We start from the raw sequence: 15,754 nt of genomic DNA, 5'->3' as shown, positions 1-15,754 counted from the left end.
TATCACTTCCTCATCCCTTTTCCCAGCACACCTACTGCCCCAGTTGGAATGGACCAAAAGATAATGACTAGCCCCAAATCATACAGGTGTTCTATGACTGAAGGTCAATTTAAACTGGGACTTCCTGGCTCCAGTGTAACATAACTGTCTGTTCAAGACTAATTCATTGGGAATCTTTGTTTAAAAAGGGTTTCTGAGCATGTGGAATTTTAAAAGAATATCCAGTCATTAGGTAGCAGAAGATCCTGTTTAAAAATAATATAATATTTGGTTGTCTTAGATTCAGAGTATAGAAAAAAGATGTTCATCATACTTGAATTAAAACTAGGTTCCTTAAGAAATACATCAGGCTACTTCTATTTAAACTACATTTTGAAAAGAGGAAAGAAAACATGAGAGAAAGAGGACCACACTTAAGAAGACACAAGGCAGTAGCTGAAGACCCCTTTCCTAGTAGTCACACATACGATTTTCTAATCTATTTGCTGTAGTCATAAAAAAAATCTCTCAAAGGGAACAGAGATGATGAACAATCACACTTATATTAGAAAGGACTTAAGAATCTGGAAAAGATGCCTACCATTGTCCTTGCAAAAAGTTAGTTCATAATTAAATACTGGAAATTACTTTTTAAAAAGTTTTAGATTTCTGCTTGTTTTTCATCCATGAAATGCAAAGTGGAGGATAGAATTGACCTGGGCACTCTTTTGTCCAAAAAACAAAGAACACCAACAACACTCCCTCTATTATATTACAAATTTTGCTATGAATTAAATCTGATGGAAGTTTATTAGAGAGTTGTGCCAGTCTGACATGTGGCAAAATGAAAGCAGAAGAACTGGAAGTAAAAATGTTTATTGTGATATGCTTAAATTATAATTTTTCTTGATGAATCTTGCATGTGTTTACTTGGTTTTTGTATCACTGAAGTCGTAAACTCTTGACCTCCACAAAGCAATTGAGAATTGAAAAAACAAGTTCCGTGGGCCACTGTTTAATTCTTTTGTTCAGGAAAGAAGATGGGGGAACACCTTTCTGACACACTGGGTGACCTTGGGCCAGTCATCTCTATCAGCCCAACCACTTCACAGGGCTGTTGTGGGGAAAATAAGAGGAGGGTGTGTTGGATATTTGTGTTGGATATGTTTGTCACCTTGAATTAGTTGTAAAAATGATAATGGTGGGATACAAATAAATAAATAATAAGTATAATTAGCTATGGGCCATCAAACAATAAGTGAAGTGCAAAAAAGCATGGAAAGATGAACCAAAACCAAGGAAGATATGCAAAAAGAAGGCAAGACTGGAGCACCAGAACTAATGAGCCATATTCACCTTATATGGGCTATCCTATCATAAAACACCAACTTTTCCTCAATTTTGAGATATCTGCAACCTACTTTCTAGTTTCTTGGTTGACATATTTGCAATCTCAAAATATGTTGTTCATCTACAAACTTCAGCCAGGCTATAGAAATCTATTTACTCATTATTTCAAATATTTCCCACAAAATTGTCCCAAAGGTGCTTTTTCAAGAGGCAACTGGACTTTCTTGTTTTTCTTTGGAGACGTTTCACTTCTCATCCAAGAAGATTCTTTTCCAGAGCTGAAGAAGCTTCTTGGATGAGAAGCGAAATGTCTTCAAAGAAAAACAAGAAAGTCCAGTTGCCTCATAGAAAAAAAGCACCTTTGGGACAACCATGACCTGGATGACTGAGAATCTCCATAGACATTCCTATAAAATCCCTAACTCTTTTAAGTGTTCAAATTCCTGCCATGGCTTTCAACAAACCAGGCATATATATATATTTAAGATCATACATAATACAGATTGTCCTCAACTTATGACCATAAAGGAGCTTGGAATTTCCATCATAAGTCACAATCGTCATATTCAAGGCACCTATGTTACCCAACCCAATTTTACGACTTTTCCCCCAGTGGTCATTAAATGAACTTTGCATATATTAAGTGAATGTGGCAATTGGTAAGTGAATGCCATGGTTATTAAGTGATTAAATGTATTCCTCTGGGCATTTTTATTGGAAACCAGCCCAAAAAAACCCTAAAAACCAACAAAATAAGTCATAAATTATGGTCACATGTCCAAGGAACATTGTTGTTGCTAGTTGCGAAGTCGTGTCCGACCCATCGCGACCCTATGGACAATGTTCCTCCAGGCTTTCCTGTCCTCTACCATCTTCTGGAGTCCATTTAAGCTCACGCCTACTGCTTCAGTGACTCCATCCAGCCACCTCATTCTCTGTCGTCCCCTTCTTCTATTGCCCTCAATCTTTCCCAGCATTAGGCTCTTTTCCAGTGAGTCCTTTCTCCTCATTAGGTGGCCAAAGTATTTGAGTTTTAGCTTCAGGATCTGGCCTTCTAAAGAGCAGTCAGGGTTGATCTCCTCTAGGACTGACCGGTTTGATCGCCTTGCAGTCCAAGGGACTCGCAGGAGTCTTCTCCAGCACCAGAGTTCAAAGGCCTCAATTCTTTGGCGCTCAGCCTTTCTTATGGTCCAACTTTCACTGCCATACATTGCAACTGGGAAGACCATAGCCTTGACTATACGCACTTTTGTTGACAGGGTGATGCCATGCAGCCATGTGACGTGTCTGTGCCCGCACATGTACAGTTGTTGAAACTCCAGAATCAAGTTGTGAGTATAGTTTGGGAGGGCCATTGTAACTTTGAATATTCATTATGCAACTGGTCACAAGTGAAGGACTTGTATATGCATAATGAAGCAATTCCAAAAGTGTTGTTTTTTTAAAATAGGATTAATATGAAAGCAGAAAAATTCTGCAACATAAGTGATATTCTTCAGTTTATACATCTTGACACTTTATAAAGCAGAATCATTTTGAAACAGGGCAATGATGGGAGCAATTTTCCATGGCAGAAAGGAAATAAAAAAAATACCACATTGAAATAAGCATTTTTTTAAAAAACAAAATTAACAAAGCAACTGAATTATGATTGTATTGAACTAGCAGAACATATTTTAATTTGGCACTTGTATGAAAAAGATGATTTTCAAAGCTTTAGTATCAACAGAACAATATAGTAAAAATCACTCAAATGTATTATTTCAAACCCATGTTCAAAAAAAATCAAGAAATTGATTCTAAATATTTACTGCAATATTAATATACTGTTGAAAAGTAAAGATTGGAACGTATTTAGTTCTTGCCCATCACGGGACTCCAAATATCTCTGAGGGACAGCAAGGCCAATCTCCTTGACCTAGTCAATTCCCCTTGTAGTGTCTATTGCCAGCCATGCATTAAAAGGAGAAAGTCTAAGCTAGAAACCAATATACATTCAGCAATATCCCTATTTCAAATCTTCCCTTTTTAATATGTTCAAGCCATACAGTGGGTACAATCAATAAGTAGTTGCCCACAAACACAGCGTTCTTCATCTCCTTGTATCTAATGGTATCATGAAAGAATGTCCCAAAAAGAGATCTTCTTGGCTACTTTACAAGTAAACCTAAGGAATAGTTTTGTGTGTGACTGGCTATAGCACAATATGTTTGCTACAAGCATGTGAAAGTTGGTTTAGTTGGAAAAGGACTGAAGAGACAAGATAGTTATAAGCCATTATCTTTCAATCTTAAACAGCTCCAGCCCTTGCCTGCAAACTAGAAATGTTGCATTAATCTATATCAGGCCTACCAATATGCAACCACCAAGTAGCCTTATGTGGCATGCTGCAATTTTTAAAAAAGTTAATAAATTAACTGCCGCCTCACCACCGCTACGTCCAATGCAGCTGCTGCTCTGCTAAGCACCAAACTATTGACTGGCACATAAAGTATTCCTTTATGGCCTGCAATTATTTTTAATATATCAATGTGGCCCTTTCCCTCTGCAGGTTGTGCAGGCCTGATTTATATTACGTTATGAAAAAACAGGGACGCGGTGGCTCAGTGGGTTAGGACGCTGAACTTGTCGATCGGAAGGTCGGCAGTTTGGCGGGTCGAATCCCGAGTGCCGCGTAACAGAGTGTTACTCGTCCCAGCTTCTGCCAACCTAGCAGTTCGAAAGCACGTAAAAATGCAAGTAGAAAAATAGGGACCACTACGGTGGGAAGGTAACAGCGTTCCGTGTGCCTTTGGCGTCTAGTCATGCCGGCCACATGACCACGGAGACGTCCTCGGACAAGCGCTGGCTCTTCGGCTTTGAAACGGAGATGAGCACCGGCCCCTAGAGTCGGAAACGACTAGCACGCATATGCGGGGGAACCTTTATCTTTACCTTTACCTATGAAAAAACACTCTCCTTCAGCCTCTATTCTCACATCTCACAGTACAGCACTATTTCTTTATCAACCCTCCACCATAATATATGGATACTTTCACCCAAAGAATGGCAATGTAGCTATGGAAAAATTTAAAACATCAAATAAATAACATACTTTCCAAACAAGAGAAGGGTTTGGAAAAACATAATCCTGACTTTGTTTTCATTCTTCTAGAGTTGGGGAACAATGTTGCCCAGCAACCACAAATATTTGAATCTATTTAAGAAGCTCCAATGTTGTTAATTTCTATTCAATTATAGACGAGACCTAGAAATAAGTAATTTATTAAGCTAACCTCATACCATGTAGTGTGTACATGCAGTGTGCCACCACCCATTTTGTGAACAACTCAAACCACCAACTCACTGAGTTAGACCAAACATATGAACCCTTTTTGTGCATTTAAACATTTTTTCCCTATCAGGCCTGGAGATCCCCTGGCAGCAGAGAGCACCGCATATAACATGGTGATTTTTACCCTCCGATTTTAGCTCTCAGGATCTTGTTCTTATTTATATTTAATTATGTTTTAAATGGTTTTATAGTATGTCCCTCTTTGAAGGAGATGGGCAGTTCAGAAGTGTGAAATTATAAATAAATGAATGTTTGTTAATTTTATTGTGCAATGCCTAGAGTAACTTTGTGTGAAATGGAAAGTTACATAACTTTGATAAATGAATGAAATGGAATGTGGAAATGGCTTACAGGACAGGAATAGGCGCTTAGGGCTACTTTAAAATGTCCTCTCCAGATAGCAGAATGGAACCTTTAGGGTCCCTCCCTTGGCCACGCCTCCTTCTCCTTCCTCCCACCTCAGCTCATTTACCTCTAGCGTTCCTCCTCAGCTGACCCGCTCCCGGCCATTTTACCTGGCCAAGGGGCCCCTTGCCCTCTGCCTATTGATCTGGCGCTTTTGCCAAGGCACCCTTGGTCTTGAGCCTTTGGCTGCACAGGACAGATAGCCACCAGCCAATCAGGTGGCAGGCAGATGCCATGGTGCTGCAGGGGCAGCCTGTGATGTGCGGCCATAGGGGCTGTGTGTGAGGGGAGCAGCCTGCAATGTCATTGACTCTGTGCTTGGATTCCAGTCTGACTCCCGACAAGCAGAAGGGGTCAAAAAGGGAAGACCCCACCCACTGCTGCCTGCCTGTTGCCTTCTCTGCCCGGAGCCTCTTGACAGCTTAAAAAAAACATCTACAGAGCACCGGCTTCCTTTTTTTTTCTCCACCTTGCTCTATGTTGCCTCTGCTCCTGGACAACTGCCATCACATCGAACAGGGAGTTGACCTGCTGCCCTACGCAAGGCTTCTCCCCCCCACCCCGAATGGCAGGAGCTACGCCAGCACCATTCACCTCCTTGCTGCCCCACACCAGCTTTCTCTCTCTCCTCCTGCAACAGCTGGAGCCCCAAAACTTGTGGAATAGCTAAAGCACTTTTTTAAAAAATCTTGCATCGCAGGCTGCCCCCCTCCCACACAGCCCGTGATCGCCCATCGTGGACTGCCCCTGTAGCACCATGGCATCTGCCTGCCACCCAATTGGCCAGTGGCTATCTTTCCCTTGCAGCCAAAGGCCTGGGATAAAGGGTGACTCGGTAAAAGGGCAGGGCCGAAAGGCGTGGGGCGCAGGGCAAGGGGCCCATTGGCCAGGGAGAATGGCCAGAGGTGGGCCAGCCAAGGAGGAATGGTGGATGGGCTGAAGAGGGAGGAGAAGGAGGCGTGTCCAAGGGTGGAAGCTGAAGGATCCTAGACCCCCAGATAGGCTCTGCCCTCATCTACCTTGTGGAGGGCAATTCTTATGTCATACAAAACCTAATGCAACTTGTAACTTGATAGAATGTATATACTCCTAACCTACAGAGTACTTAAAATTGATTTCAAAGTTTCATGGAGCCACAAATTCTGTCTGCCACTTTATATAATATAAAGTAAGATACTTTATAAAAGCAGGAGTAGGGAACATCACAGTGGTGGATCTCCTATAATATCAGGCTCAGCTGACTCTCACTGAAAAGGGCAGGTGATACATACTGGTATGTCTATGAATCCACCTTAGATAATTATCAGCCCCCACTTCACTTAACCTTGCAGCTGACATAGCTAGCAGACCCAAATTGGGTAAAATAGCAGTTTTGCACCCGCAGATAGAACACTGCCCTTCAATCATCTTTGCCAAATCCTAATCCCAAATATCAGCCAATATAGAGCTAGGCCTGTATTCTAAAACATGTAAAGGAAACAGAATAGATATAATGCTATAGGTACGGTAATTAATAAAGTGCACACACTTTACATGTAAGAAACCTCTCACATACGAGTAGGGCTAAGAGAGCCTCTATGTGATACACATAAGACCCATGCACCGACCTTCACCAATAATGGCCTGTTTGACCTTTTCTCCTATTAAATCCTCCCTTTAATCTATCTCAGTTCTAAAACCATCTTTGTTATATGTGCCTAGCTTCTTCCTACCTGATAATCTCAGTGCACTCCCTTGTCTTCTGATTCACAGCATTTGTGGCCCAATTTCCACAGCAAAACCTTCCAGTTACATCATGTTAATATTTAACATTATAGCACAATCTAATAATTTATAAACAAAGGTACATAAATACGATATAGCAGGTTTAAAAGATCCAAGTACCAAAACTCAGGGCGATTACTAGAGTGCAGAACGGTTGCAACTGGTTGGCTGGACTTCAGCAGTCCACATCTGGTGCCATTATTTTATTTATTTTAGTTTTTATTTTAATTCCATTTATATCCCGCCCTTCTCCAAAGACTCAGGGCGGCTTACAAGCTTAGCAGTTTCCTTCATTCTATGTATATGCCTGCTTATTAGGGCTTTCACACACTCCAGCGGCATTATTACAAAGTCAGATTAATTGCCCCCAACAATCTGTGTCCTCATTTTACCTACCTCGGAAGGATGGAAGGCTGAGTCAACCTTGAGCCTGGTGGGACGCGAACCTGCACTAATTGCAGGCAGCTGGTGTTACTTATTAGTTATCACAAAATAAAATACAGTATCTAAATCACAGGCCTGCTGATTTAAGACAGGTAATCGTTAACATCAATTCGCTTTCAACTACCTACAGAAGCAACTAATTCCTTTTGAGTGCAGTAGTCGTGAACAATGCATTACGCTACAAACCGGTTGTTGTTGTTGTTTTAAAAAAAAGTTTTAAAAAAGTTTGCCCTACAAGCCATTTTTAGGGGAAAGCCCCATCTATCTCCACGGAGTTTACCGTGGCGTAACACGGATCAGCTCTCCCGAACACAGGAATAGGGCCAAGCGCAACACCCAGCCCAAGCCCAGCTACCGCGCACTACTAGATGCGCACTCAAAAGGGAAGGGCGGGCCCGAGAAGCTCCGGAAGGGCGCTCGTTGCTTTGAGGAGGCGGGCCTAGCCGAGCGCCGCGCCGCGTCGCGTGGGAGCGAGGCTTCACGGCCCCAGGAGAAGACGAGGAGCTCTCAGGCCAACGTGGGGAGGGCCAAAGGGCGCGCGAGGATCGAGTTGAGCAGCCTTACCTGCGGAGCCGCCAGCGACGATTTGGTGCGACGCCTCGCGCCAGAATTTCCCGGGTTTCGCCGCCATGGTCGTATGGAACGAGGAAAGGAGGCAAAGCCGCGTGAAAGCGCTCCGCGCAGCTGGGGCTGGAGGAGGAGGAGGAGGAGGAGCAGCTGCAGCGGCGGCGGCGGTTAGCGGGGCTGTGACTCCAAAGCTGGCGAGCAGGAGCGCCTCCTTTAGCGCGCGAGTGAGGCGTCCCCGAGCACGGAAATAGTAACTGGGAGGAACAGGGAAGGAGCGGGCTTAAGCAGTGTGTGGAGTGCCCTCCTGCACTCTCGGAACAAGATGCGCCCGCGGCTTTCCTTGCTTCAAAGCCCCCCAAGTCCTCCTCGGCCTGAACCTTATACTGAACTGCTGGGCATTGTGCCAACACGAGCCCAGTGGCTGAACCTTCCACCCTGTGAAACTTAATGAGAGGCAGAATGAAGCGCCTTCCCACATCCCGGATCAAGAATGCCAGGTTGCTGCCCGATTAAGTGGCTCATTTCCATCCGGACCCGTAATATTGCTTTTCGTTCTCCCTCCCCAGAAATTTCGAAAAAAAACCAAGGAAATACCACTTGGGTGTGATTTGGATTAATGCTTCTGGAAGAGGCTGCTCAGTGTATTTTTTTTGGGGGGGGGTGGGGGAATCTAGATAAGTGAACTCTGTCACTTTAATTTTCTTTTTTCATTGATTTAGCATCCCCATTTATTTGTGCCAAAATTCAGTTCCCACCACTCCAGCCATCGTAACTTTTGGATGGGTGACTTGGAAATTAATATGTAGAAAAATGAAGGCACAGGTTAAGGAAGTTTCCACTAAATTGGTGATGAAAGTCCTCACATCTCTCTAAAATCAGTTTTACCCTTTGAAACTGCTTGGCACAGTAGCAGCTTACTTCTACAGGTTACTAAATACCTTGTCACCCCGTTCAATGTGCCCATGTACATCCACTTTGCTGCTTAGCAAATTCCCTATCCCAAGGCACCTATTTATGGTTTTTTAAAAAGATTTATTTAAAAAATAGATGGTGATGGCATGCATAATGCCAGCCTTCATCTTTATAGCATTTGCAAGAATGTTTCTGAGCCTCCATTGACTTCTCTCTTAGATTATAAAAAATGGTTCAGAAATATGTCCACCTGCCAAGGAAAAAAAAACTTAATAGGAAGAGCATGAACACTTTTTCAAAATTCCAGTTGTGCCCACTAGCCTAGAAACATTGGAAAGAGTTGAATTAGCTGATCCCAATAAGTTTGCTGCTGGGTGTCTTTTGCAATTAAAAGATCAAAATAGGAGAAAATTGTGTTTCTGAGAATTACCATCATTCATACTTTAATCACCTTTATAGATGATTTTCATAGGTACAGGTTACTTTTTCATAAATACAGATTACTTTTTTCTTGGACAAAACTGTTCAAGACACATCTGGCACTATCACTGTCAGATTTTCCAAAGCGAAAGATAATTGTTTCACCTACACAGCCATTGTTCTGCAGAGACCATCCTGTAATTTGGGGCTGCAAGGCAGGATCTGCCTTGTGGCAATCTTGAGTAAGAGTATGAATTAATCAAAGGCAAGGGGGGGGGTTTCTTTATTTTGTCATGCAATATCCAGCAAAAACTCAGAGACATTATACAAGTAGTCTCCACTTACAACAGTTTGTTTAGTGACTGAAGTTTCAACGGCACTAAAAAGTGACTTATAAGCATTTTTCACACATACGACCATTGTAGCATTCCCATGGTCATGTGGTCAAAATTTAGACACTTGCCAACTGACTCATATTTGTCATGGTTGCAATGTCCAGGGTCATGTGATCACCTTTTGTGACTACCTGGCAAGCACAACAATGCAGATGCAGATCTGTGGATATCATTAAAAATTATTGAAGCACAGCAATAGCTTTAACTTGACAGGGCCATGAACTGAGTGGGCATTTGCGTATAGAAGAAACTCAAATGGATTGGACAATTTGTCAGACCTCCTAAGAGGGAATTACCATGCCCCACTATTGAAAATTGTGAAATGGTTCAAAATAACTGAAATTCCATTGCAAAAACACCCTTTGGGACATACCAGCAGAGATCTGCTGGGCAAGTATGGCATGTAGATGACGTGGGTTAACTCTCAAGAGTAATTATTACTCAATAGTAGTAATTGTGAGAGGGATTTTGGAATCGTAGCGGACAATCATTTAAATATGAGCCAACTGTACTGCAGCTGCCAAAAAAGCCAACAAAGTGCTAGGCTGCATTATTATTATTATTAATAAGTTGGAAGGGTCCTTGGAGGTCATCTAGTCCAACCCCCTGCTCAGGCAGGAAACCCTATACCATTTCAGGCAAGTGGCTGTCCAGTCTCTTCTTAAAAAGCTCCAGTGTTGGAGCATTCACCACTTCTGGAGGCAGGTTGTTCCACTGGTTAATTGTTCTAACTGTCAGGAAGTTTCTCCTTAGTTCTAGGTTGTTTCTCTCCTTGACTAGTTTCCATCCGTTGCTTCTTGTCCTGCTTTCAGGTGCTTTGGAGAATAGCTTGACTCCCTCTTCTTTGTGGCAGCCCCTGAGATATTGGAACACTGCTATCATATCACCCCTCACCCTTCTCTTCGTTAAACTACACATACGCAATTCCAGCAACCGTTCCCTATATGTTTTAGCCTCCAGTCCCCCAATCATCTTTGTTGCTCTTCTCTGTACCCTTTCTAGAGTCTCAACATCTTTTTTACATCGTGACCAAAACTGGATGCAGTATTCCAGGTGTGGTCTTACCAAAGCATTGTAAAGTGGTATTAGTACTTCACTTGATCTAGATTCTATCCCTCTGTTAATGCAGCCTAGCACTGTGTTGGCTTTTTTGGCAGCTGCAGCACACTGCTGGTTCATATTGAAGTGATTGTCTACTAGGACTCCAAGATCCCTCTCACAGTTACTACTATTGAGCAAGGTACCACCTATACTGTACCTGTGCATTTTGATTTTTCCTGCCTAAATGTAGAACCTTACTTTTTTCACCATTGAATTTCATTTTGTTAGATAGCGCCCAGTGTTCGAGTCTGTCCTGATCCTCCTGTATTTTAAGCCTATCTTCTGGAGTATTGGCTATTCCTGCCAGCTTGGTGTCGTCTGCAAATTTGATGAGTTCCCTATCTATCCCCTCATCCAAATCGTTGATGAAGATGTTGAAGAGCAATGGGCCCAGAACAGAGACCTGGGGCACCCCACTACACACTTCCTTCCATGTAGATGCAGTTCCATTGAGGACCACACGCTGAGTACGGCCTGTCAGCCAGCTACGAATCCATCTGGTGGTGATGCTATCTAACCCACATTTTTCTATCTTATCAAGTAGTAGGTTGTGATCTACTTTATCAAATGCCTTACTGAAGTCCAAGTAAATTATATCTACAGCGTTCCTCTGGTCCACTAATTTTGTCACTTGGTCAAAGAATGTAATAAGATTTGTCTGGCATGATCTGTTTTTGATAAACCCATGTTGACTTTTAGTGATGACTTTGTTTGCATCAAGGTGTTCGCTGATTTGTTGTTTGATTATCTTTTCCAGAATCTTCCCAGGTATTGAGGTCAGGCTGATAGGTCTGTAGTTTCCTGGATCTATTTTAACAGGGGTAGAATCAAGTGAAGTGTTAATGCCACTTTATAATGCCTTGATAAGACCACACTTGGACTGTTGCATCTAGTTTGGACCACAATGATATAAAAAAGTTGTTGAGACTCTAGAGAAAGAGTGCAGAGAAGAGCAACAAAAATGATTAGGGCACAGCTTTTCAACCAGCGGTACAGGTACCACCTGTACATTGGCACCTGGCAGATGGTACACAACCATCCTAGAAAAATGGTAGCGGGGGAGAGGAATGAGCTGAACCGGAGGCAGCACCGCACAAGCCTGAGCAAGAGACAGCTGGAGCTGCAGGGCTATTGGCTTAGCGGAAGCACCAGGATCAGCACCAGGCTCCAGCTGGAGCTTGGTGCTGATCCTGGCACTTCTGCTGAGCCCAGAAGAAGCATCAATCAGCTGGAATGTTGCAGCATCTCCAGCGTCTTGTGATTTACATTCAGATGCTTGGCAACTGATTCATATTTATGACGGTCACAGTGTCCCAGGGTCATGTGAAGTGACCAAAACCTGCTGCAACCACCCAGCAGACGGGGAGAATAGAAACCAAACACCCCACACCCCACCCCTGCTGCCAATCCTCAACAGAAATGCTCACAACAATGAAAACCTCGTACAGGAGGAAGAGCGCTGCCGGGTGGGCAGGCAGGTGTCTTACTCGTCTGTGGCTTGGGGGGCACTTTTTCAGTGCCATTGTAACTTCAAACAGTCACTAAGTGAACTGTTGTAATTTGAGGACTACCTGTACTTCATCACTTTTTTCCTTTTTTGGTCATCAAGTTTTTGACACCTTGCTAGGCGACTGGTGGTACTCGGATGTTGCCATATCCTAAAAGTGGTACAATGGGTGAAAAGGTTGAAAAGCCCTGACTTATAGGCTTCCTGTCATTTTCCTGTATCTGTTTCCATGAAAACTGAACCCCCAAAATTGTGTGAAGTTGGCTATTATGATTTATATGTTACAAGAAGTTTGTCCTTTGTTGTAGATTTAAGAATATTTTATGCAACACCAGGCAATCTTATTGAAAACAACACAACAGCCGCAAATTACTAATAGATTTTAAAAACATTATTTTAGTCACATAAGCATCATATACTCACACTCTCAATCATTTGTATCTTACATATGAAAGACTTTGTAACTGGGCAAACAACAAGTATTGGAAATTCCCTTGGGCACTCTTGAGATGACCGTTGATGAAGTGGAAATGGTATTTCACACTTCTTTTTTTATAAGCAATGTTGGATTACCGCAGCTTGTTTGTTGATGATAATTCATCAAAACCTGGTAGTCTTCCACTTGATCAGGATATTCTCTGCCATAATTGTTGCATGGCCATCAGGAGTACAATAATTTTATTTTTAAAAAGATTCACAAGAATTGTGTCCCATCATAACTTGCCTTGGAACTTTTCATATCCTGATATAGTCTTGCACATGCTTACTTTTCAGGTTTCTCTCCAGTGCAGCCTCTTAACCCTTTATTGGATGGACATTAACTTACCCTGTAGCATGTAAGTCATGATTTATGACTTAACTGCAGGAAAATGGACCTGACCCAGGTAATTCAGGGCCCGACTCATGGGGGGGGGCACACACTCGATCTTATTTTTCTATCTGGACAGTGGCTTGATAATCTGGGAGGGGGATCTCCATTTGTTACTCCCCTGTCATGGACCGATCATCACCTCCTGCGGCTGGCCTTCCGCTTTGCCCCCCCGTCGCGGGGTTATGGAACCGACCAGGTGGTTCCGTCCCAGGCGCCTAATGGACCCTGAACGGTTCCAGGAGGCGCTTGGATCTGTTCCTGCCATCTTCGCTCACAGCCCGGTTGATGCCTTAGTGGAAGCCTGGGAAAGGGCGGCCACGGAGGCACTTGACCGTGTTGTGCGGCCCCTGACCCGGCGCAGATCTCGGCGGGCACCATGGTTCTCCATGGAGCTTTGGGAGATGAAGTGTTGGAGACGGAGCCTAGAGAGCTGTTGGAGGTCCAGCTGGTCTGAGTGATCGATTGCGACTAAGAACCTTCACGAGGTCTTATCTCGCAGTGATGGAGGCAGCGAAGTCCAATTACTTTAGTCAATATCTGGCGGATAAAATCGCTCAGATTCAGGCCGGATTGGACTCCAACTGGGCAGAGTCTGACGATGGGGAATTGAGCGGTCTTGGGAATATTATTTGGGAAGAATTCGATCCTGTGACTCCGGAAGAAGTGGACAGGATCATGGGGAGGCTGAGTTCCACCACTTGTTTACTGGACCCGTGCCCCTCCTGGCTGGTTTATGCAGCACGGGAGGGGACATGAGGCTGGCTCCAGGCAGTAATAACTGCTTCTTTGAGAGAGGGCAGCTTCCCCACCGCCTTGAAGGAGGTGGTGGTGAGGCCCCTCCTCAAGAAGCCTGCCCTGGACCCGGCTATTTTAAATAACTATCGTCCGGTCTCCAACCTTCGCTTTTTAGCGAAGGTTGTTGAGAGTGGTGGCTCATCAGCTTCCTCTGTTCCTGGAGGAAACGGATTATCTGGACCCCTACCAATCGGGCTTTAGGCCCGGGTACAGCATGGAGACGGCATTAGTCGCACTGACGAACGATCTCTGGCGGGCTCGGGACAGGGGTTGCTCCTCTGTCCTAGTCCTATTAGACCTCTCAGCGGCTTTTGATACCATCGACCATGGTATCTTACTGCGGCGCCTCAGGGGGTTGGGAGTGGGTGGCACTGTCTTACAGTGGTTCTCCTCCTACCTTCTGGGTCGTTCGCAGTCAGTATTGACAGGGGGACAGAGGTCGGCCTCAAGGCCTCTCGTTTGTGGAGTCCCTCAGAGGTTGGTCCTCTCGCCTCTCCTGTTCAACATCTATATGAAGCCGCTGGGTGAGATCATTCGTGGTTTTGGGGTGGGGTATTATCAGTACGCTGATGATACCCAGCTTTTTATTTCCACCCCAGATCAACTCAGTGATGCCCTCTCCGTGATGTCCCGTTGCCTGGAGGCAGTGAGGGTCCGTATGGGAAGGAACAGGCTTCGTCTAAATCCCGACAAGACTGAGTGGCTGTGCGTATCGGCATCTCGGGTTGTCCATTCTATTCCATCTTTATAGGGGGTGAGGTGTTCCCCCCCCCTTAGATAGGGCTCACAACTTGGGTGTCCTCCTTGATTCACAGCTCAATTTTGAAGATCATATATGAGCTGTGACTAGGGGGGCTTTTGCCCAGGTTCGCCTGGTGCACCAGTTGCGGCCCTATTTGGACCAGGATGCCCTACGCACAGTCACTCATGCGCTCATGACCTCTCGGATAGACTACTGCAACGCTCTCTACATGGGGCTGCCGTTGAATACAACTCAGAGGCTCCAGCTGGTGCAGAATGCAGCCGTGCTAGTTGTGATGGGGGTCTCCCGATACTCCCATGTAACACCTCTGCTCCGCGAGCTGCATTGGCTTCCAGTTGTCTTCCGAGTGAGATTCAAGGTGCTGGTGATGACCTATAAAGCCCTAAATGGCATGGGTCCGGGCTATTTACGGGAGCACCTCTTGCCAGCGTTAACTTCCCATCGCCCTGTGCGCTCCCACAGAGAGGGCCTCCTCAGGGTGCCGTCGGTCAGGGCATGTCGACTGGCGGCTCCCAGGGGGAGAGCATTCTCTGTGGGCGCGCCTGCCCTGTGGAATCAGCTTCCAGTTGAGCTTCGGATGGTTCCCGACCTTCGCTCGTTTCGCCGCAACCTGAAGTCTTGGTTGTTTGAACAGGCCGGCCTGGACTGAGGGATTGGATTTTAGAGTTAAATTTTAAAAATTTTAAATTTTAGAATATATTTATTACTTAGGGCTATTGATTTAATCTTATTTTAATTTTTTTACCTTGTGTGTTGTTAGTGTTTTAATTGCCCTGTACACCGCCCCGAGTCCTTGGAGAGGGGCGGTATATAAATCTAATAAAATAAATAAATAAATAAAATATGGTCTGCAAAGATATTGGACTTATGGTGATTTAGGCTATTAAAACTAAATCTGTATTGGCAAGTGGTAGCAAATGCTATTTTTGCTGAGATTTTCATATAATGTAGCAGCTGCTTTAACTTTCAAAGGAATGCTTTGCTCATACAGGCATGCTTCATAACTACCCTGTTTGAATGCTTCATCTCACTCTAACAGCTAATGAAGCAGAGGTTAAATATAGCAATACAATTTGGCTTACTCAGTGCCAAAGTTTATACTGTCATTAAGAATACTGGACAAAGACTGGCAAAATCTTCTGTTTCA

General features: G+C 44.1%; 1 protein-coding gene across 2 annotated transcripts in view; it reads right to left on the bottom strand.

Moving 5' to 3' along the window:
- SLC25A21 (solute carrier family 25 member 21) overlaps positions 1–12,417 on the bottom strand; it is a 309,041-nt gene extending 296,624 nt beyond the window's left edge. For both annotated transcript variants that reach the window (XM_083361106.1, XM_083361108.1), the window contains exon 1: positions 7,841–12,417. In XM_083361106.1, coding sequence (XP_083217232.1) covers positions 7,841–7,907 — 67 coding nt within the window. In that variant the 5' untranslated portion in view covers positions 7,908–12,417. The remainder of the gene's footprint in view (positions 1–7,840) is intronic.
- Between the last annotated feature and the right edge of the window lie 3,337 nt (positions 12,418–15,754).

This window comes from Vipera ursinii (assembly GCF_947247035.1).
Source record: "Vipera ursinii genome assembly, chromosome: 1".
NCBI classification, from domain to species: domain Eukaryota; kingdom Metazoa; phylum Chordata; class Lepidosauria; order Squamata; family Viperidae; genus Vipera; species Vipera ursinii.
Note: the sequence above shows the minus strand (reverse complement) of the source record. Positions and strands in the feature narration are given on the sequence as shown.